General features: G+C 40.0%; 3 protein-coding genes across 3 annotated transcripts; all 3 read left to right on the top strand.

Annotated features, from left to right (window-relative positions):
* Positions 1-4614: 4614 nt before the first annotated feature.
* LOC136709336 (uncharacterized) lies at positions 4615-6778 on the top strand. Its single transcript, XM_066684480.1, has 3 exons — positions 4615-5379; positions 6312-6422; positions 6533-6778. Exons 1-3 carry the CDS (start codon positions 5245-5247, stop codon positions 6776-6778), a joined length of 492 nt encoding a protein of 163 aa, XP_066540577.1. The 5' UTR covers positions 4615-5244.
* A 4742-nt stretch (positions 6779-11520) lies between these two features.
* LOC136709422 (uncharacterized) lies at positions 11521-17283 on the top strand. Its single transcript, XM_066684643.1, has 7 exons — positions 11521-11823; positions 11924-12045; positions 12138-12204; positions 12486-12639; positions 13852-13997; positions 15178-15288; positions 15395-17283. Exons 1-7 carry the CDS (start codon positions 11668-11670, stop codon positions 15587-15589), a joined length of 951 nt encoding a protein of 316 aa, XP_066540740.1. The 5' UTR covers positions 11521-11667; the 3' UTR covers positions 15590-17283.
* A 1288-nt stretch (positions 17284-18571) lies between these two features.
* LOC136709424 (uncharacterized) lies at positions 18572-22271 on the top strand. The gene is made up of 7 exons (XM_066684644.1): positions 18572-18740; positions 19167-19288; positions 19381-19447; positions 19676-19829; positions 21334-21473; positions 21867-21977; positions 22090-22271. The coding sequence occupies exons 1-7, from the start codon at positions 18591-18593 to the stop codon at positions 22267-22269; spliced, it is 924 nt and encodes a 307-aa protein (XP_066540741.1). The 5' UTR covers positions 18572-18590; the 3' UTR covers positions 22270-22271.
* The last annotated feature ends 87 nt before the right edge of the window (positions 22272-22358 follow it).

Raw genomic sequence — 22358 nt, 5'->3', positions numbered from 1 at the left:
AATGACAATAAACTTCTTGAACTTGAAGACGTATGTGTGGGGTGGCTGATCAGTTCTCTTACTGGGATCTAGTGTGTGGTCGGTATCTGATAGGGTTCCTGACATTCCAAAAAATCTTCCCAACAGATAATGTACGTGCTTTCCCATACGTTATGCCAACTATCCTTACAGTCAAGAGAGAGAAAAAAACTGACCCAACCTTTAAAAGGCCTTGTGTTTCGTTGGGGTTCACAGCGCGGAGGGAGGGTACAGACGCTTAAGGAGCTGGAGATATAGTCGTGAAAATGGAAAGCCACAAACCTGAACGCAAAGCAGAGGGGTCAGATGACGACAGCCTGCAGATGTTCCTCGTCGGACGTCGGTTCGTCTCAGGATGATGGAATTAATGACGAGGAGACTGCCGGAGGTGTTGTTATTGAACGATCACGTTTTAATAACATCGAGTTTAATTTTCACAGACTTAAGAGATTCTGGGAGGAATTTAACACAAGTCTTACACGATCAAGTAAACAGCCTTTTTTTCAGAGAGCCAAGGATGTGTCTACAAGTTCTGATGATATAATTCAATTATCACTGAACGGAGAAAGTTTATTCACACCTGTTGTAATGCAAACCACAGCCGGTGAACTGACTGCTGAACATTTTTTTTAACAATGTGGAATCTGTGATACAGTCGAATGAAAAAGTTTTGGGGGATAACACTTTGGTTTTAAATGTACAATTGGTACGAAATTTATACGGTGGTGCGAATTTAAACGGTTTATTTGAGTCTGAGATTTCGATGAATGTCGCGTGATCAATGTCACGAAAAACCGTTAGACCTCCCGAATGGAGTGAGGTTATCAGCGGACCATTTGGTATCTTTTAAAGACGTATATTTGTTTGAACAATATTTAAATATTAAAATTGTGATTTTATACATAAAATTCATACCTTTTACTGTTACATAATCATTATTACGGTATTTTTAATTTAAAAGTCATTCTGGTGGCCTTTAGTCAACACTTAAATATGTGCTCTGCTTTAAGATAAAAGAATGTAATTGAATGATTTTTGTAGTTTTTATATTCATGTGGTGTTTAATTGAGTTTTGGTACCATAAATAATATAAGTGTTGTTTCAACACAATTTCCTGACTAACCCGAACTCAATATATTCCATTAACTACTAAAAACCAAAAATCATTTTCTGGCGACTCAGTTATTTGTATTGGACAACGCCATTTTCTCATTCATTTGCTTTCTCCCGCCCACTCGGACAAGATGGATTTTACTGGAGAAGGCTGCTTCAGTTTGCTCCAGGCACGTCTTATTGTGGATAAGGCACAAAAAAAGCTACCAGGGTGAAGGTTATAACCATTTTCATGACCCAAAGTGGTTTATTGTATTGGTATGTTTAGGTTTGTCTGTTTTTCTGTTGTGTTGATGGACTGTGTTTGGTGGATATAAGCAGAATTAGCCAGTTAGCTTTCTTTAACTCTGTAAGAGAGTGTTACAACCGCCAAGAACACTTACGACCCTCATGTTTATATATATATAATGTTGTAAAGGCTTGAAAATAAAACAAAATAAAACTACTGTGCCGGTTTTTCCTTGTCTTTAATACAGACTGCACACCTGTGACCTAACCACATTTTAGAGTTCTACATGCCAATGCCAATAAGGATATTCTATTTCACTATATTTCAAGCAACCGCGACTATAGGGAGTTGTGAATGGAGTGCTAAGTTGTGTAATGTGTTTCTCTTTCTTCTTATTGAAACCAGTCCTGCACAACTGGACATCTGAACATGTGTTATATATTTTACTGCAGCATTTTCTTCACTTGGACATTTGGAATATTGTCATTAGAATCATTATCTCATTATTAGTCTTTACTTTTATTTCCCAGCCTGGCTAATTACCCTTAGACATCTCTAACCACTCACAGGGAGTAATTATTAGTCATTATGAAATAAGTGGTACCTCTAATATTTGTGAATACTTATTTGTCTGAACCTCAAAACACAGACGTGTAAATACATATGAAAATTGTATAAGCTTCTAATAAATTGTATGCAGACAACTAGCATCACCTATAGAAATCTGTGTGTTCTTAAAATGAGAAGATGTTCATGACCAGGCAGCGATGCTTATTTTTTCAAGGCACTGTACACTTAATAGCACTGGATTTTATTATTGTTTTGCAGTCAGCTGGGCACTACATACACTACATAACAATCCATCATGTCATAGTTGGCATAACATTACCACTCGTTGTGGCTGAGAATAACCACGAATAACAAAACTGACGATTTTTGGGACAAGATATTAACTGAATGGAGAACAATATTTGAATGAATCCTGAACGATATCCTCCGTTCACCCTACCATTCATAATAATAGTCTGCCAAACATTGACAACAATGACAAAAGTTAAATAATCTTTTTAACAGATGCCCTCAACGGAAAAACAAAAAAGCACCTGAACAGTATAATAATGAATAAAAGACGTTATATGCGTATTTAATGTGCTACTCAGTGTCTCTAAATATGTCTGCGTTCAAGTGCCACACAGTGCTTTGAAGGCGAGGCTGGATGTGGGAGGAGTAGGATGTGGGAGGAGTAGGATGTGGGAGGAGTAGGATGTGGGCGGAGTAGGATGTGGGAGGAGTAGGATGTGGGCGGAGTAGGATGTGGGAGGAGTAGGATGTGGGCGGAGTAGGATGTGGGAGGAGTAGGATGTGGGTGGAGTAGGATGTGGGAGGAGTAGGATGTGGGCGGAGTAGGATGTCCATGTCCGCCTTCCTACAGGCTGCAGCGAGACATACTTGCCAAACTTGGTAGCGACAGCTGTAAACATGGATCAGAACCGTTGTTATTTCTTCCTTTCCCGTTTTATACGAGGCCTCATTGCATAATTATATGAGTGTTACAAATGAGTGTAAATACTAGCGATAACTATAATACGTCACTATTGTTTTCGGCGGTAATTTATCTGTCAGAAGCTGGGCCTCCACTGACAGGAAATACACGGGACAAAAAAGGCGCAGTAACTTCGTCCTGACTAACGTCCGCACAGACCGTTAAGAAGATGAACGAGTTACCGGTCGTTGATTTTGATGTGTTCCGTCTCGGTGTCGAAGATGTAGCCGACAAAGACCTGCAGCAGCTCGGAGAAGAACTGAAAACTGCCTTCACAGAAGAGGGCTTTGTTTATCTGAAGAACACGGGGATAGAAGAGCAGGAGGTGTGTGTGTGTGTGTGTGTGTGTGTGTTCGGTTGGTCGATTTATCTGACCCTTCTGAAAGCACCTGCACCAGTTTCACGGCTGTAAAACCATATGAACCCCTCTGTGATTTTCAGGTGGAGCGTGTGATGACCAGCTCAATGAAGTTCTTCCAATGTCGAGAAGAAAATAAAAAAATCTTCAGCCGCGGAAGCTACAGCAGCATGAACCACGGCTGGGTCTCACAGGAGAGAGAAAGGTATCTCCTCAACAAAACTGCACTGAATTAAATTCCACGAGCACTCTCTGAATGTGGCCTGACCTACTCCTCTCTCTTTTCCACAGTTTGAATCCTCGCCGTCCAGGGGACTTGAAGGAGGCCTTTAACATCACTTCCCTGCTCCCAGATATTGTAATGACTACAGTAACACAGCACTGTCACTGCTTTAATCCACTGTCCACTCACTTTCCTGCGCTCCTCTGACTATGGTCTGTGTGGGTGGTGAATATCTCTGCAGCAGCGCAGAGAAAAAGATGCAGTCTTGTGTCTTTTGAGAGATTATTAACATTAAAAACCCAATTTTCAGAAGAGTGGGGACACTGCAAAATGTAAATAAAAGTAGAACACAATGTGCAATTCATAAAAAAAGCTATATTTAATTAAAAAGTGGCTTTAAGAAAGTTTATTCATTGACTAGAATGCTTTGTCATATGGAGAGAGATTAGTCTCAAACTACTAGACAAATGTGTCACTTTTCACTCTTTATAATCTTGTCTAGGAGTGGCCCTCAGAAGGTGTTGGTGAGTTTCGAGATGTCCATGTGTCCTTCTTTTTGAGATGTAAAGAGCTCTCACTGAGGGTGCTCAGAGTTATGGCTCTTAGCCTCGGCATCGAGAAGGATGTCTTTCTTAAAGAACACAAACACAATGGAAGTAAGTTCAATGAAGTGCATGATTACAAACACTATCATGAATGTGATTTAGTATAATTACATTCTAAGATGTGACGTATCTCATGGAACAGGCTTGTAACTGTCTCTCACTCACCTTTAGGAACTGCTTCACAGGGTGTAATTCACTGTGTCCTTGTTTTTAAGTGCAACTCATGATGAAGATGCTTCACAATACAGTTCTCTCTTATGGGTTGGCCAGTTTAGATACAGCACAGTATCTGATTTCTCAAAGCCCCTGTGTCACTAATGGCTGCTTCATTATGTAAATATTCACAAGCTCTTTGCTGCTGTTTTCTTTCAGTTCTGAATTTCTATAAAACTTTTTTGCCCTGAAGCTCTAAGGTAGCTTTACAAAGATTCAGATCTACAAACCTAATCATCTAGCTAAAGGCACCAGTGTCTCAAGAGTACAGGAAATAAAGTCCCAGAATGAAGACTAAAGTTGATACGGCCAAAACTGAAAAGGGGTAACACTGGACTCTAGGGTCAATTGTGATTGATGGTCTCTGAAATATTGAAATCTGTCATGTGAAATTTAAATGAGTACATAAGCTATATACAGATGATGGAGAATGAGGCTTGGGGTTCAAGAGGCTTGATAGTATTCATTAGAGAATCACATGCAAATATATGTAAAACAATGAAGCAAAGTCTGTTCATGAAGCTAGAAGAACAGCAGAAGGGGTTAAAGTCACACTGGGGTCATGTCGGCCAGCACTTCTGACTTCACACACACGTCTTGGTGATATCGGCCATTCATATATTAAGTGTATAAATAAGTTTAAAAGCCTGTTTTGTAATTTTTGAATTGTAATTCAAATCTTATGAACTAGGCTTTCTAGATGGATCTCTAACAGTGAACAGTGATTGGACAGAGTGCAGAAACAAGGAGGTGGTCATAATATTCTACTACAATTGTGTATCAGTTCTCCATTTTCATCACACGAATATCACAAATATTTTCAGTTTTTCTGTTGTAGTTGTTACACACTTAGTTCTTTCCAATGTGAAATCCAGATGGCTATCAGTATAATGTGTCTGATCAGATCGAATAAACCTTGTTTGTGTTGATGAGGTCCGGAGAATGGAACTACCCTGCGTACTGTACTACCCTCCAGTGGAGAGTATGAATGTGAAAGAAGATCAGCTTCGTTGTGGGGAGCACTCGGACTATGGCAGCATCACTCTCCTCTTCCAGAGCAAAGAGGGAGGCCTGCAGGTGAGAATTAATAATAAACACACCATTTGCTACAGCTTCCGTACAGGACAGAGAAACTGCATTGTGACTAGCTTATCACGTCAGGGTTACATGCTTTTTCTAACAGTTAATGGTTAGAAAAGTGGGTTTGGGACTGCAGAGTTGCTAGTTGGATCTCCTCAAAGAGCAGGAAAATTAGGGGGATGGTACTTGATATAAAGACACTCAAGCCACTAATAAAGTTACTTTATGTATAGTTGTTTGTTTGGTGTTTATATGCACACACTTAGTTTGTATGGTAGATTTAAAAAAAATAAATCCGCTGTGGCGACCCAGACCGAAACGTCTGAAAGTAGAAGCAGTAGTGTGTAAGTGTAAGTGTAAGTATATTAAGTGTCATATTGCCAAGTATGTCATTATCACCAAAATACCCTGAAATATTGTGATATTATTCTAGGGCCATATCGCCTACCCCTAGTGGAGGCAAATTTTAAATTCACGTTGGACAATGACAATAAAAGCATGTTTTATCATCTTGTGGGTACTTTCCTGCTAATGCATTAACTGTCCCTGAATATGACCCCCACAGTGCAGTAATTTCACAAAATTAACATTTTAGTTTGTTTTGTTTTATTGGGCGGCACGGTGGAGCAGCAGGGTTCGATTCCCGCTCCGGGTGACTGTCTGTGAGGAGTGTGGTGTGTTCTCCCTGTGTCCGTGTGGGTTTCCTCCCACGGTCCAAAAACACACGTTGGTAGGTGGATTGGCGACTCAAAAGTGTCTGTAGGTGTGAGTGTGTGTGTCTGTGTTGCCCTGTGAAGGACTGGCGCCCCCTCCAGGGTGTATTCCTGCCTTGCACACAATGATTGCAGGTAGGCTCTGGACCCACCGTGACCCTGAATTGTATAAGCAGTTACAGATAATGGGTGGATGTTTTTTTTTGTTCCCTTTAGATCCGCAACCGTAAAAAGGAGTTTATTGATGCCCCAAGCATTCCAGGAACTGTTTTGGTTAACATTGCAGACCTGATGCAGAGATGGACCAGCGACGTGTTTGTATCTGCTGTAAATATCCCGATCCATTCAAAACTTAATTAAACAAGCCCACAAAATACTTACATTATGTACAAAAGCGTTCACTACAGTAAAACTGACTTCTTTTTCATGTTTCTCAGGTCCATAGAGTTTTGCTGCCCCCTCCTGGTGACAAAAGAACACGGCAGAGTTTGGCCTTCTTTGTGCAGCCAGAAGACGATTCTATCATCACTTGTTGCGATGGATCGGAAACATACCCCCCAGTGAAGACTTTGGACTACTTTGTGTCGAGATTCAATGACACTTATGGCAATAAACGTAGTCAGTCCCCGTCACCTGAAAAATCTCAGCAGAGCAAAACCTCCACAGTGAGACAGACCAAATAACCGCTCAATATTTAATTAAATACTAGAGTTCATATATTTTATCTGATAAGAACTGTTTGACTTCAGAGTACAAATGAATCATAATGAACTGTTTGCTTGTGAATTGATCTCAATTGTGGCGCAACCTCTTGGCACATGACTTAGAATTCTGTCATCAGAGCCAAATATTAGCAGAGAGCAATTTTTTTTACCACACATCCCACGCATACTGCAAGACCCTCCAGCTGTGGAAAGACTGATAGTGTGCATTGGATCTAGCAACGATTACAGACGATAGTTTAAAACTTTGAAGGAAGATTATAACTACCTCGATTTTCTGAAATGTTCATCTCATCACCAATACAAACCGTAAGGAAGGGATGTGGACATTTCAGCAGGCTGCTGGCTCTAAACAGCTGGCTTGTACATCCTCTGCACACCAGAAAGTGAACTAAATTAACAGCTGTGAATAATGAAGATTATTGTTTTGACTTTGATCTTGAGAGTACAGATACAGATATCATTAGGGGAGAATTTTACATTTAAATATGTGTCTGTACAATTGTAGAGCAAGTGTCCAGCTCTATTGTTCATCATCTACCGTCCACCTAGAATGCACACTGATCTTCTGAAAGACTTTGTTGTCACTCTTCAAAGTAAAAAAAAAGAAAGTTTTTTTTGGTTGATTTTTAGTTTACTACATAATTTGAACACAGCTGATGTCCATAATTATTTTTAAACATTTCATGATGAATCAACCCATAGAAATACTCCAAAAGTGTTTGGAATACATTTTTTACATTGATTTCTATTGAAAGTTAAGGGTTTTTTTTTTTGAGGGGACGTTTTGCTGTTCTATTTTGTAGATGCATGCATTTATATGGGCGGCACGGCGTCACAGCAGGTAGTGTCACACAGCTCCAGGGACCTAGAGGTTGTGGGTTTGAGTCCCGCTCCGGGTGACTGTGTGTGAGGAGTTGGTGTGTTCTCCCTGTGTCTGCGTGGGTTTCCTCCGGGTGACTGTCCGTGAGGAGTGTGGTGTGTTCTCCCTGTGTCTGCGTGGGTTTCCTCCGGGTGACTGTCTGTGAGGAGTGTGGTGTGTTCTTCCTGTGTCTGCGTGGGTTTCCTCCAGGTGACTGTCTTAGTGAGTCTTTCAGATTTTTGAGACACTTTGATACAGTATGGTTTTTCCACGGTATGGAAGTTGTGTTCGTATTGTGTTCGACAGAATGCAACTACTGCAGCATTTAAGGTGAAAGAAAATCCAAATGAATCGATTACTCATCCTTGGTGACCCGGATGTGTATCTGAATTTTCTGTAACTCGTATTTTGGTATGTGAATTTGGTCTATCGAATTTGAGCAACTTAATAAATTGTTTGAATTTTTTTGAGCTTGAATTTTTTTTATCTGAATTTATTAATGTTGAATAATAACAGTGAAAACTTCATTCATTCATTCATTATCCATCCATCCATTCATTATCTGTAACCCTTATCCAATTCAGGGCCGTGGTGGGTCCAGAGCCTACCTGGAATCATTGGGCGCAAGGCGGGGAATACACCCTGGAGGGGGCACAGTGAAAACGTGTTCTTGAAAATTCACGAGTTCAATTCAAGAGCAATTATATTCAGATGCATAATTTCATTGCAAAAAAAATTCAGTGCTTCAAATTCAAAGGTGGTAATATTTCTGATGAGACAGATTTGCTTCCACACCAGAGCAGACACTGAACTGCATAAGGGTAACACAATAAATGAATGAACTCATGAGTTAATTAGATGATGTTTAAACTCAGTAAATCTGTTGGCTCTAAAAGCTATTGTGTGGGAATAACTGACAATATGTAGTAACTGCATTGAAAAATATAACTTGGCATATACATTTAAACAAACAATCCTAAAAACGTAATTCTGGAAAGAAATAGCCGAGCCAAATTTACTACAGTGACAGTTAGACCCCAGCTGCAGGGCTAGACTCAAAAAAGCCCCTGTAAGTTACATAGGGCAGTTTCTGCAGTGCAAGAAGTCCCGAGTAGCAATGAATGAGACACTATTCTCCCTGTTACAGCTCAGTGGGATATCACTCATTTTTAAAGATGTAATTTTAAGGTAAAGAAAATACTTCTTTTATACGTTCTTTTAAATTTCAAAGGTGTTAAAGTCAAGTGAAAACAGAGTGTTAAAGTCGTATTGAAGGGTTTACAGGCCATTTGATCCAGATTATTCTTTGTTTCTTTTTTTTTTATGAAGGATTTCTTGTTTAATTCTATTTATTGATCTCTCCCACAGCGGGCAGTTTTAACCAGAAGCACTGGACTTGTCTTTCATAGAGGGTCTCAATACTGGACTGTGGACTCTGCTATGTGCTGAAGTCAGCAGATGTATATTTAGATAGATAAAGGGAAGTAGATTTTGTAATCTGTTTTATATCTCCTGACCGCCAGGGCGGTACAACAAGTGGATGACACATGTCCACTGAGTCACGAGGAGTGCTCAACTACAGTCCGTGCTGTGGACAGAATGGCTTTCGCCAAGCCAGTATAAGCAGCTACATTAAAACTGTAGAACCTGGAGAAAGTACAGGGAGAAACACCTTAAAGGGCAGCCCAGGACGCTGTGACACTCCTAACAGAGTGAGCTATGGCCAGTGCAGGCATGGTACGGTTGACATCCTTGTAAGCCATCCTCCAAAAAGCCAGTGTGAGAGCCGCTGCTATGAAAGCAGCAAGCCCAACTTAGCCTCGGAGAAACACACAAACAGCTGATCAGTCTTGCGCATCTCTGCTGTAGCAGTAACGTAGTGTCTCAGCGCTTGAACGGCACAGACTATGTCTTCTGGGATCAGACTGCTCAGTGTATGCAACCGAATCAATAGACTGATTTATAAATTCCAGAGACAACACCTTGGGCAGGAAGGCTGGGTTAGTCAGCAATGTCATTGAGGAGTCGTCCAAATCACATTGGACACTAAAGGGCTGAGAGAAAGTTCACAGACATCCCTCTCTAGCCACAGCAAGCAGGAGTGCAGTATTTAAGGACAACCATCTCAGAGTGGCTTCTTCTGCTGGTTCAAAGGAGGACCACAAAGAAACTCTAACACCAACGGAAGATCCTACGCTGGTGATCTCAATGTTTGGGGCAGATTTCTGATTTGCACACCAGTCCTCAAATACCTTCCATCAACCAGCAAATTGTGGATCTAACCTCCAGAGTCCACTGATTTAACTTGGAAACGGCCCTAAGGGCCACACCCACAGCTAGATAAATTCTGTCCGAGAGTGCCAAACTTGTCCCTTTAACTGTGAGAGAAGGTCTCTTTGATAGGGAAGCTCCCATGGAGGGAATTGTAACTGGAATATCAGAAGGGCCACCAACAAGAGTCTGCATCTCTTCTTCCGGACTCGGTCCAGGAGGGCTGGAATAAGGGGAAAGGGTAGGAAGGCATATAGCAGTCCTTTGGGCCAATCATGAGCTAACGTTGTTTCTTTTAATGCAAACTAGTAACTAGTCCACCTTCGCTTTCCCAAACATCCCCCAAATCATTCTGACCACAACCGGATGAAGCTGCCAGTGGCCCGTGTTCAGTGTCTGGCGCGAGAGGGCATCTGCCATCACGTTGGACACACCAGGCAGGTGAGTAGCTCTCAGAGAAAGAAATCTGGTGTAAGCACACTCCCAACAGCACCTGGCAGCCACTGAAGAGATTCACTTGGTACTCACTGGACAAATTGTCTGACCGCACCAGAACATGCAGATGGTCTTCCGATAGCCCATGGGTGACAAAATTTCATAGCTACAACTGTAAATTACCAGGATGCACAATCGCTCTGCCAGAAGAGAGAAGAGAATGAGGGCGTTCTGAGTGAGAGTCGAGCTTGTCATACATGACTGATTGGTATTCAGATTCTGTATTCAGTCTGCAGTTATCCACTTGTTGTAATGCCCTGGCGGTCAGGAAACATGAAACCTAACTCATTTATAATCTCCTCAAACAGATTTTATATTCACAGAGATTTTTATTCTGGAAAACAAACTAATACAAATATTTCCAACAACTATGAAATATAATAATGAGTATGCCTGATATACAATGATTATGCTGAAAAGTAACATTATTATAACAATTACAATTATTTACCAATCTAACTTAAAAATAATAACAAATTAACTCTCTGTAAGCGCTTATCCAGTTCAGGGTCACTGTGGGTCCGGAGCCTACCCAGAATCATTGGACGCAAGGCAAGAACACACCCTGGAGGGGGGCTCCAATCCTTCACAGGGTGACACACACACACACACACTCTCAAACATATGGACACTTTTAAGTTGCTAATCCACCTACCAATGTGTGTTTTTAAACTGTGGGAGAAAACCGGAGCACCTGGAAAAATCCCACATAGACACAGGGAAAACACACCAAACTCCTCACAGTCACCCAGAGCAGGACTCAAGATTCCTGGAGCTGTGTGACTGCAACACTACCTGCTACCACCATCATTTCAAAATGGTGCCTTAAAGCACTGACTCCTGAGACAGCACACAGACAGGTCCAATTCAGTTTGAGGACTGCAATACTACTGCAATACTGTTTGCACAAAACTGTCATTGTTGAAAAATCTGGAGGATTTGTTCTACTTTCTGTTCAGTTTCTGGACATTTCCTTCCTTTTCTCAGTATTTGGTATCAAAAGTTTAGCTTCCTATTTTATATGACACGTCGTTGCACAAATAACGCACACGCCAGTAGTTTTGGCTGTGTCTTATCTTGTCCGAAGTTGGGGCATGTTACTGACGAGCGGCCTTGAACCCACCACCCACGGGAGACAAACAGAGGAGAATTAAGCGGACCTTCGCCTGTAAAAAGCGCGGTAACTTCATCCTGACTAACGTCCGCACAGACCGTTAAGAAAATGGACGCGTTACCGGTCATTGATTTTAACGTGTTCCGTCTCGGTGTCGAAGACGTAGCCGACGAAGACCTGCAGCAGCTCGCAGAAGAACTGAAAACTGCCTTCACAGAAGTGGGCTTTGTTTATCTGAAGAACACGGGGATAGAAGAGAGGGAGGTGTGTGTGTGTTCGGTTGGTCGATTTATCTGACCCTTCTGAAAGCACCTGCACCAGTTTCACGGCTGTAAATCCATGTGAACCCCTCTGTGATTTTCAGGTGGAGCGTGTGATGACCAGCTCAAAGAAGTTCTTCCTTCTTCCCGAAGAAAAGAAAAAACCCTTCAGCCGCGGAAACTACCCCAGCATGAACCACGGCTGGGTCTCACAGGAGAGAGAAAGGTATCCCCTCTATAACACTGCATTGAATATGGGTCCACGTGCTGAAAGAGTTATTGAAGATGGTGTAAACACTATCACTTCCTTTTCCACAGTTTGAATCCTCGCCGTCCAGGGGACTTGAAGGAGGCTTTTAACATCACTTCCCTGCTCCCAGATATTGTAATGACTACAGTAACACAGCACTGTCACTGCTTTAATCCATTGTCCACTCACTTTCCTGCGCTCCTCTGACTATGATCTCTGTGTGGTGGTGAATATCTCTGCAGCAGTGCAGAGAAAAAGATGCAGCCTTTTGAATTTTGGGAGATTATTAACAGTATATGACTATTATAATGTTAATTATAAATTATATTGTTAATATTATAATATTATTTAAGTGACTTTAAGAAAGTGCATTTGTTGACTAGAATGCTTTGACACTTTATCATCATCTTGTCTAGGAGTGGCCCTCAGAAGGTGTTGGTGAGTTTCGAGATGTCCATGTGTCCTTCTTTTTGAGATGTAAAGAGCTTTCATGGAGGGTGCTCAGAGTAATGGCTCTCAGCCTCGGCATAGAGGTGGACATCTTTCTCAAAGAACACAGACACATTGGAAGTAAGTTCAGTGATTAAACTGAGCTACAAATAACTTCTAACTCCAAAAAATAGCAAACACTATCATGAATGTGATTTAGTATAATTACATTCTAAGATGTGACGTATCTCATGGAACAGGCTTGTAACTGTCTCTCACTCACCTTTAGGAACTGCTTCACAGGGTGTAATTCACTGTTTCATTGTTTTTAAGTGCAACTCATGATGAAGATGCTTCACAATACAGTTCTCTCTTATGGGTTGGCCAGTTTAGATACAGCACAGTATCTGATTTTTCAAAGCCCCTGTGTCACTAATGGCTGCTTCATTATGTAAATATTCACAAGCTCTTTGCAGCTATTTTCTTTCAGTTCTGAATTTCTATAAAACTTTTTTGCCCTGAAGCTCTAAGGTAGCTTTACAAAGATTCAGATCTACAAACCTAATCATCTAGCTAAAGGCACCAGTGTCTCAAGAGTACAGGAAATAAAGTCCCAGAATGAAGACTAAAGTTGATACGGCCAAAACTGAAAAGGGGAACCAGTCTTCATTTGGGTAACACTGGACTCTAGGGTCAGTGGTGATTGATGGTCTCTGAAATAATGAAATCTGTCATGTGAAGTTTAAATATGAATACATAAGCTATATAGAGATGATAGAGAATGAGGCTTGGGGTTCAAGAGGTAGTCATTAGAGTCTATAAATGGGGTCATGCTGGGGTCATGTCTGGCAGCTCTGAACAGTGCAGTGATTGGAGATAATGCTGACTCAGGATGGGACTTGAGTTTGTCAAGATACAGAATATTGAAATTTTGATTTCAGAATTGAACATTTTTAACCTACAAAGATCTAGTGCAGCAAGTAAATTTATATTTGTAAATCTCAGCAGAAAAGTAACAAATGAGAACAAAGGACCTTTAGAAAACAGAAACATGAAGCACAAACTTTTATATCAGGTCTCTATTTTCATCACACCAAAACTGAAATATCACAAGTGAAATTTGGGCAATTCTCTGCTGTGTCTAGAGTTAAGCAGGAATTATATCTGTGTTTTATGGTTCATATGAAGTTTACCTCGTATGACTTTAACCAATAAACATAAAAGACTCTTTAATTTTTTTCTGTACTGTTTTGTAGTTGTTACACTCGTAGTTCTTTCTAAAGTGAAATTCAGATGGCTATCAGTATAAAATCTGTTTTATCAGATTGAGTAAACTTTGTTTGTGTTGATAAGGTCCGGAGAATGAATCTACCCTGCGTAGTCTGTACTACGCTCCAGTGAAGAGCACGAGTGTGAAAGAAGGTCAGCTCCGCTGTGGGGAGCACTCGGACTATGGCAGTATCACTCTCCTCTTCCAGAGTCACGAGGGTGGCCTGCAGGTGAGAAAGCAGAGGATCAGAACCAGCAATTAGTAATATATTAAATACACCATTTGCTAAAGTTTCCGTACAGGCCAAAAAATAAACTGCATTTTGATTAGCTAATCAGGTTAGCGTCACATCTCCCACGGCTAATGTTATGACTGGAAGTTCCCTCTTTGTATCTCCTCAACCGGCAGAAAAATTGAGGCGGGTGAAATGAAGGATTGTCATGATTTTATGCGAAAATAAATACATTTATTTAAATTTACATTGCATATATTTGTAAAGTCAGAGTCTCAAATTTAAATATATATTTATAAAGTGTTGAATCTGCATTTGTGGATCAAGTCACTCGCCAGTTTCCATGATGTAATTTTGTTCATTTCCTCTTACGGGTTTTTGGATTTTGAGATTTTCCTTTCGCATTTCACAAATTCAGCCTCGTCCACAAATGTGGTCAGCAGGCAAACTAGCTACTACTCGGACATTATTCAGACTGTGTGCCAGGGGTAATACTCCTTATAAGTGTTACAGACATTGGTATTCACACATACAGCTTTTCCAGGTAAAATCTAGAACATTCCTCGTTTACTGCGCATGTGTGAAAACGGCTATAGACGCAGCACAAAGAACTGGGAGTTAGGGAGTTATGTACACACATGCTACAATAAATATTAAAGATATTTTACTGTAAAATGTAGTGGAGTTAAACAAATATTAACCGAAAAATGGAAATGCTTAAGTAACATTAGGGTGACCAGTCGTCCTCTTTTACCCGGACATGGCCTCTTTTTTAGACTTAAAAAATGTCCGGGCGGAATTTCACAAACGTGAAATTTTTCTAGAGCTTACATAGAACTTCGAGAAGTTTCGTTCACAATCTAGTCCCGCCCTCACCTACTCCGATTGGTTCACCTGAGTGAGAAGGGGGCGTGGTGAAGTAGCCTAAAATCTTCTGATTGGACGGTGTGACTGTAGAGCTACCGTTATTGGTCGATAACCTCCTCTGTAAACATTTTTATTGGTCAGTCTGCATGTCAATAGTCGTCCAACCTCCCATTTTAATTTCACGTTGTGCAATGTCAATAAAAGCATGTTTTATTATCTTGTGGGTACTTTCCTGCTAATGTATTAACTAGCCCCCCATACGTGACCTAACATTTATATATATTTTTTTGTTTGTTTTTGTTCCTTTTAGATCCGCAACCGTAAAGGGAAGTTTATTGATGCCCCAAGCATTCCAGGAACTATTGTGGTTAACATTTCAGACCTGATGCAGAGGTGGACCAGCGACGTGTTTGTATCTGCTGTAAATATCGATAAAGCAAGCCAACACATTACTTAAACACAAATTTAAAGAAAATATATATTTTTTCTTACAGTAAATATGACTCGTTTTCCATGTACTCTATCAGACCCATAGGGTGTTGCTGCCCCCTCCTGGTGACAAAAGAGAACGGCAGAGTTTGGCCTTCTTTATGCAGCCAGATGACGATTCTATCATCACTTGTTGCGATGGGTCGGAAAAATACCCCCCATTGAAGACTTTGGACTACTATGTGTCGAGATTCAATGACACTTATGGCAATACAAAATCTGGTAGTTTCTGATTCTACAGATGTAAAATCATTAAGGCAGTTGTGTAGCAACAGGTAGATTTGAATTAATATAAATCTTTATTTTACATAAAATAGTATGAAGTGAGTTTTGTATTAAAAGTTCTACAAAAGTAAAAATAAATCTGCAAGCAAAATTCTTAGAATCAAGAGCAGAAATTATATGTAGTGAATGCAAAACAGAAAAATATTTTTTCAAATAAATGTTTATTGCTCTTAGGGTTTATTTGATACTGTATTTGTTTTCATTTTTCCAGCCATATCTTTTGTTGTTGTTTTTTTTTTTTGGATCTTTCCAAAAAATGCAACTACATATCTCTGCAGGCCGAAGGCCTGCAAGTGGGAGGGGCGTACGCAGCAAGTGGGCGGAAACCAGCAAGTGGGCAATCTATGTTTTGTGGGAAGGCGAATATAGGAAAAGCAGCCTTTGTGATTTGAAAAAAGGGCATAGTTTATCTCCAACAGAACTAGGTACCATCTACTAGTTATAGTTTAAAATATTAGGTTTCAGTGAACCCATATTTACTGTCCTGTCTCTTGTTAGGAAGTGAGTAGTAGCCTCTATGTGAGCAAACATTATCATTCTCAGTACACGTGGTCTCAGTTAAATGGTTATTCTCTTTATTTATTGCAAGAATTTCAGATATTAATCCAACCACAAACAAGTCTGTAAATCACATAATGCTGAAAATGTACTCCATATAATGTACTCAATGTTTACAAGGTACAATATTAATACTGAAAACAAAACAGTTATTACATGGTCACCGACATACAGCTGTTCTACAAAATACACAATAATCTAACACAATGTCCCAAAGAACTCACTGACATTCTCTTAAACTTCCAAACAATGCTCAAACAGAGCAATCTGAGCTGCATTAGTTATAGAACTTTGTTAGAAGAAAGAAAATAACTAGGATACCTATTTTGTGCACGGCATTTTACACAAAGTAGGACATCACAGGTAACCAGACAGCCTAGGTTTCTAAAATTATCAAACTATACACACTGTCTGAACTCTGGTGTACAAGGTGCCCTGCAGTCTAGTATCTGTGCCTTAAGAATTGAGGTGAGGGCTCTACAGTCCAGTTTACATGCCTTAAAAATTCTGGGGTGAGGGGAATGGCGTAACCTCAAACATCGCATTGACCCTGAGACCCTGCTCATCAACACAAGCTTTTAGAAACAGCTCCATATCAGCCCTGTTTCCAAAAACAAATAAAAAGTGTTCTTTAGCCTCTGGGTCATCTCCAGAGCATTTATGCCAACTACATATCTCGAAGCCAGTGATGTGCTTGAGTCGTGCTTAAAATGTTCTTCCGCGCTCACTTGGAGCTGCCTCCGGCCTGCAGAGATACCCTTCTCAAAAAATGTGGTTTAGTTTTGTTTTTGCTTCTGATTGTGGTACAGTGTCTTAGAAGGCATTTACATTGAAACTCCACTAGTCACTGATTTTGGACTGACAGGTTCTGAAACTACTTCTGGGACAGAGCCACATCCAGCATTTTCAAATATAGCGGAACGTTTTTCAATACACTGCAAAGCTAAAATTAATTTTAGCATTAAAATGTTGATACACCTTATAATTAATTGCTAAATAATAATTTGTATATATTGCAGATGCTCATATTTCTTAATTACATCAGTGATTTCACTCCATCCTGTTCACGAGAATGGTTATGTCCAAGGGTTCAATTAAATTAATCATTTGAACTATTTTAAAAATGTTTAATGTATTTGTGAAAATATATAAATAAAGCAATATCTATTTTTTTATTTCTTGATTTTTAAATTTCTTAAATTGATTGATTCATTGACATATTAAAAAACTAAAGGTTGTAGTATGTTGGTCAGACATGTCTCTGTAGACTACAACCAGTTTTAGATCCATATATCATATGGATACCTCACAGTAGTGGTTTGTAATTTTAAAAATGTTCTAAAAACTTAATGATGACATATTTTAAGAAACCAAAGGTCATAGTATGTTGGCCACACGTGTCTCTGTAGACTACAACTGATTTTAGATCCGTATGTTACACGGATGTCTCACAGTAGCTATTTGTTACTTTAAAAAAAAAAATCAAAATTTGACAAAAATATATTTAAAGAAACTAAAGGTTGTAGTGTGTTGGTCTGGCGTGTCTCTGTAGACTACAATCGATTTTAGATCCCTACATCATAAGGTTACCTCACAGTAGCGATTTGTAACTTTAAAAAATTAATCAAAATTTAACAAAGACATATTTAAAAAACGGAAAACTGTAGTATGTTGGTCAGATGTGTCTCTGTGGACTACAACTGATCTTAGATCTGTATGCCATATGAATGAGACTATCAGTTATTTTTATTAAGATTTTTTTTTAAAATTGAACAGAGGCCCTTTTTTACGAAATACAATTTGCAGTATTTTGGTAAGGTATATTTCTGAACCACAATTTGTTTTTAATTATTTGTAAGTAATATGGATGCTTCACAGTAACAGTTTATTTGCTATAAATGCACTACATGTATATGTTTACAATGTGTACATTGCTTAAAACTAAATATTCATATGTATAAATAAATAATTGATTATGTTGTTAAGGTTGGATATAGGTGTGTACCTCCCGTTTGTTGTACGTTATGTTTTGAGTCTTTATAAGTATCACTAGCTCGCTGCTCATCTATGTGCATGGTTTACGTTTTTAAATGGATTCCGCAGTTTGCCGACGGTCCCTTTTCGTCTTGCGCGCCCGCTGCAGCCATTCCATCTATTTTCAGTAAATGTACTCCGCGAAATGGAAAGATGTGGTATTTTGGCAAAATATAATAACTGTAGTTTGTTCTCTGGTCCTCGACGATTAAGAAAGTGAAGTTTCAGAGATTTTAGGACGTTGCTTGTGAGCAGGGGGAGGGGCGCAACCCGAATATCCGCTGAATATCCGATATAACCCTAACTTTACCGACCTCGGGGACTGACACTGACTCTGACTCCCGTCGCTACGAGAAGATGGTGCCGGTCGTCGACTTCAATGTGTACCGTCTCGGGGTCGACAACGTATCCGACAAAGACCTGCACCAACTCGGGGAAGAACTGAGAACAGCTTTCACAGAAGTTGGCTTCGTTTATCTGAAAAACACGGGGATAGACGAGCAAGAGGTGCGCGCGCGTGCGAGCATTGATTGTGTTTGTTTATATGAAATGTTAGGAAATTAAGGTCTAAATAAGACACTTATGCTACTTCTCAGGACAATGTTCAGTTTGTCCTTATTTTTGGAAACGTTTTATTATTATTATTATTATTATTATTATTATTATTATTTATTATTTATTTATTTTTTTGAAATGTCAAAACGCATAATTAAAATGAGACTAATGTGTCCCTTATGTTTATCAAGGTTAAAGTTACATGTAAGTGTAGTGTTAATTAGCTACAGTAATCATTATATATATATATATAATCCTATAACACAATAATATATGTAAAATCCTGTTTGTATGTGTGTGTTGCTTTTTCTGACCCTTCTGCACCAGTTTCAAGGCTGTAAAACCATGTGTTTTTATGAACCCTTCTGTGCTTTTCAGGTGGATCATGTGATGACGACCTCTAAGACATTTTTTCTTCTTTCCGAAGAGAAGAAAATGCTTTTCAGCCGTGGAAACTTCCCAAACTCAAATCATGGCTGGGTCTCAGTAGAGAGAGAAAAGTATCCCTCCTACAACACATCACTGAATATAGGTCCATGAACGGACAGTGTTATTTAAGGTCGTCTAAACTCTATCTCTTTCATTTGTACAGTTTGAATCCTCGTCGTCCAGGGGACTTGAAAGAGGCCTTTAACATCAGTTCCCTGCTCCCAGATATTGTATGGATATTGTATTGATATATCCACTGTCCATTCACTTTCCTACTCCCCTTTGACCCTGATCTGTGTGTGGATGGTGAATGTCTCTCTGAATGTCTTACATCATATTACATTATGATATAAAATATATTGAATAAAACATTTAGATGAATGTTTAATCTATGTTTATTTTAACATACATGGAAGAATTTACTGACTAGAATGTTGTCACTTTATCATCTTGTCTAGGAGTGGCCCTCAGATGGTGTTGATGAGTTTCGAAATGTCCATGTGTCCTTCTTTTTGAGATGTAAAGAGCTTTCACTGAGGGTGCTCAGAGTAATGGCTCTCAGCCTTGGCATTGAGGTGGACATCTTTCTCAAAGCACACAGACACATTGGAAGTAAGTGGAGTGAAGTGCAGGATGTTGTAAGAGCTACAAGCAATTTTTTCCTCCGTCTTAGCTTTAGTACAGAATCTCTTACCTTTTTAGGCCCCCTGTCACTCTAACATCTGTCACGTAAAATATGAACATTCACACGCTCTGTGCAGTCATACTTTTTCATTTCTTCTCTTTATTTTCCAACAGCTGTAAGGTAGCTTTACAAAGATATGGTTCTACAAAATCAATCTAAAGGCATCAGTGTCTCAACAGTTCAGAAAATAAAGACCCAGAAGTGGTATGAGGACTAGTTTAGATAGCAATAACTCAAAAACGGTACCAGTCTTCCTCTAGGCTGCATTTGACTGTGAGGTTAGTGATGATATATTTATGAAATATTGGAATGTGTCAGGTAAAGTTTAATACGATATCATATATTAGACACAGAAGGTTGAGAATGAGGCTTGGTGATCAGGAGGCTTATGTGTTACTCATTAGAGCATCACATGTAAGTAGCTTGGAAGCAGTGATACTAACTCAGCCCAGAAACCTAGAAAATCAGTAACAGGGGTTAAAGTCATGCTGGGTCAGTCGGGCAGCTCTGATAATGTGTAGTGATAGTAGATAATGTGGGACACAAGTTTACTTTCAGATTGTTAGGTATGTTTTATAGCACACACTGCAGATAAACTGGAAGTTCTAGATTGTATATCTCTGTAGGTTACAGAGTTTAGATTCTGAGATCAAGGGTAAATATATATTATTGTTTGATAAATACACATTAAGTTTAATTACATTTTTTATTTATTTTTTATTTTTTAAAAAGCTTTAAAATGGTTGTTGTTGTGGCGGCACGGTGGCGCAGCAGGTAGTGTCACAGTCACACAGTTCCAGGGGCCTGGAGGTTGTGGGTTTGATTCCCGCTCCGGGTGTGTTCTCTCTGTGTCTGCGTGGGTTTCCTCCGGGTGCTCCGGTTTCCACTCACAGTCCGAAAAAACATGTTGGTAGGTGGATTGGCGACTCAAACGCCCGTAGGTGTGAGTGAATGTGTGTGTGTGTCTGTGTTGCCCTGTAAAGGACTGGCACCCCCTCCAGGGTGTATTGCCTGCCTTGTGCCCAATGTTTCCAGGTAGGCACCCTGAACTGGATAAGGGTTAAAGATAATGGATGAATGAATGAATGGTTGTTGTTGATTGAATCATGAATGGCCACAGCAACTTAGAAGACTGAAACTTCTTAGTTAGGGCTTAGGTCAGTGAAATACTGGTGATAGTATGGGTCTTTAGTTTGTGGTGTAGTGGGTTATAAGAGAACGGGGAAGGGAATGTGCTTGACCCTGTGTTTTAGGTGCAGGACTAACCCTAGTTAAGTAGTCTCTCTGCTGTGTCTATTAAGCATGAACGATAACCATATGTTTTATGGTTGCTATGAAGGAAATTGAGATGACTATAACAGGTGTAGTGTGTACCTGATGCTGATTAAATTGTTACTGTACTGAGCAGTAAAGCTTGTTTCTGTTGATAAGGTGAGGAGAACACCAGTACCATGCGTACTCTGTACTACCCTCCCGTGCAGAGTGTGAAGGAAGGTCAGATACGCTGTGGGGAGCACTCAGACTACGGCAGCATCACTCTCCTCTTCCAGAGCCACGAGGGTGGTTTGCAGGTGAGAAAGCAGAGGATCAGAACCAGCAACTCGAAATAAATTAAATACAGCATCCTCTACAGGTTCTGTCTAGGATAGCGAAATTGTGTTGTGCTTATGCTCACACTAGAGAAGTGGGCTTGGGACTGGATCACCAGGAGGGGTGAAGGAGTGAAGGAACCGCTCTTTCTCTTCCTTAAATGTCTACAGCTGAGCTGGTCTTCAATAAGGCACTTAACTCCAAACTGCACTGGCCCTTGTGTGCACACACTCACTGCTCCTAGTGCACTTTATCTTGTGCCTACAATCTTGCTAATCTTGCTATGGCAAGAGAATTATGTACAACGCCCCCATGACACCCCACAATGCAGCCATTTCACAGAACTAACATTTCAGGGTTTTTTTTCCCTTCAGATCCTCAACCGTAAAATGGAGTTTATTGATGCCCCAAGCATTCCAGGAACTGTTGTGGTTAACATTGCAGACCTGATGCAGAGGTGGACCAGTGATGTGTTTGTATCTGCTGTAAATATCCCGATCCATTCAAAACCTAATTAAGCAAATCCCATGAAGCAAGCCAACACACCTATGTAAACTAAATTTTAAAACATGACCTGTTTTCCATGTACTCTCTCAGGTCCATAGGGTTTTGTCGCCCCCTGCTGGGGACACTAGAACACGGCAGAGCTTGGCCTTCTTTGTGCAGCCAGACAACGACGTTATCATCACTTGTTGCGACGGATCGAACAAATATCCCCCAGTGAATGCTTTGGACTATCTTTTGGCAAGATTCCAGGAGAGTTATAGCAGAAACTAGAGTCAGTGATCCCTGTAACCTGCAGAACCCTCCACAGTGATCTAGACTGATCAGTATTTTTAACCTGCTGGTTTGTGATACTACAAAAG

The sequence above is a fragment of the Hoplias malabaricus genome, chromosome 11, assembly GCF_029633855.1.
Source record: "Hoplias malabaricus isolate fHopMal1 chromosome 11, fHopMal1.hap1, whole genome shotgun sequence".
In the NCBI taxonomy this organism is placed as follows: Eukaryota; Metazoa; Chordata; class Actinopteri; order Characiformes; family Erythrinidae; genus Hoplias; species Hoplias malabaricus.
Note: the sequence above shows the minus strand (reverse complement) of the source record. Positions and strands in the feature narration are given on the sequence as shown.

Excerpts from the sequence above, each read along its gene's own strand:
- LOC136709336 (XM_066684480.1), top strand. The coding sequence starts at position 5,245 with ATGGAACTACCCTGCGTACTGTACTACCCTCCAGTGGAGAGTATGAAT. Across the intron at positions 5,380-6,311 it reads GCAAAGAGGGAGGCCTGCAG|ATCCGCAACCGTAAAAAGGA; the intron begins GTGAGAATTAAT and ends TGTTCCCTTTAG. Across the intron at positions 6,423-6,532 it reads GCGACGTGTTTGTATCTGCT|GTCCATAGAGTTTTGCTGCC; the intron begins GTAAATATCCCG and ends CATGTTTCTCAG.
- LOC136709422 (XM_066684643.1), top strand. The coding sequence starts at position 11,668 with ATGGACGCGTTACCGGTCATTGATTTTAACGTGTTCCGTCTCGGTGTC. Across the intron at positions 11,824-11,923 it reads CGGGGATAGAAGAGAGGGAG|GTGGAGCGTGTGATGACCAG; the intron begins GTGTGTGTGTGT and ends TGTGATTTTCAG. Across the intron at positions 15,289-15,394 it reads GCGACGTGTTTGTATCTGCT|ACCCATAGGGTGTTGCTGCC; the intron begins GTAAATATCGAT and ends GTACTCTATCAG.
- LOC136709424 (XM_066684644.1), top strand. The coding sequence starts at position 18,591 with ATGGTGCCGGTCGTCGACTTCAATGTGTACCGTCTCGGGGTCGACAAC. Across the intron at positions 21,474-21,866 it reads GCCACGAGGGTGGTTTGCAG|ATCCTCAACCGTAAAATGGA; the intron begins GTGAGAAAGCAG and ends TTTTCCCTTCAG. Across the intron at positions 21,978-22,089 it reads GTGATGTGTTTGTATCTGCT|GTCCATAGGGTTTTGTCGCC; the intron begins GTAAATATCCCG and ends GTACTCTCTCAG.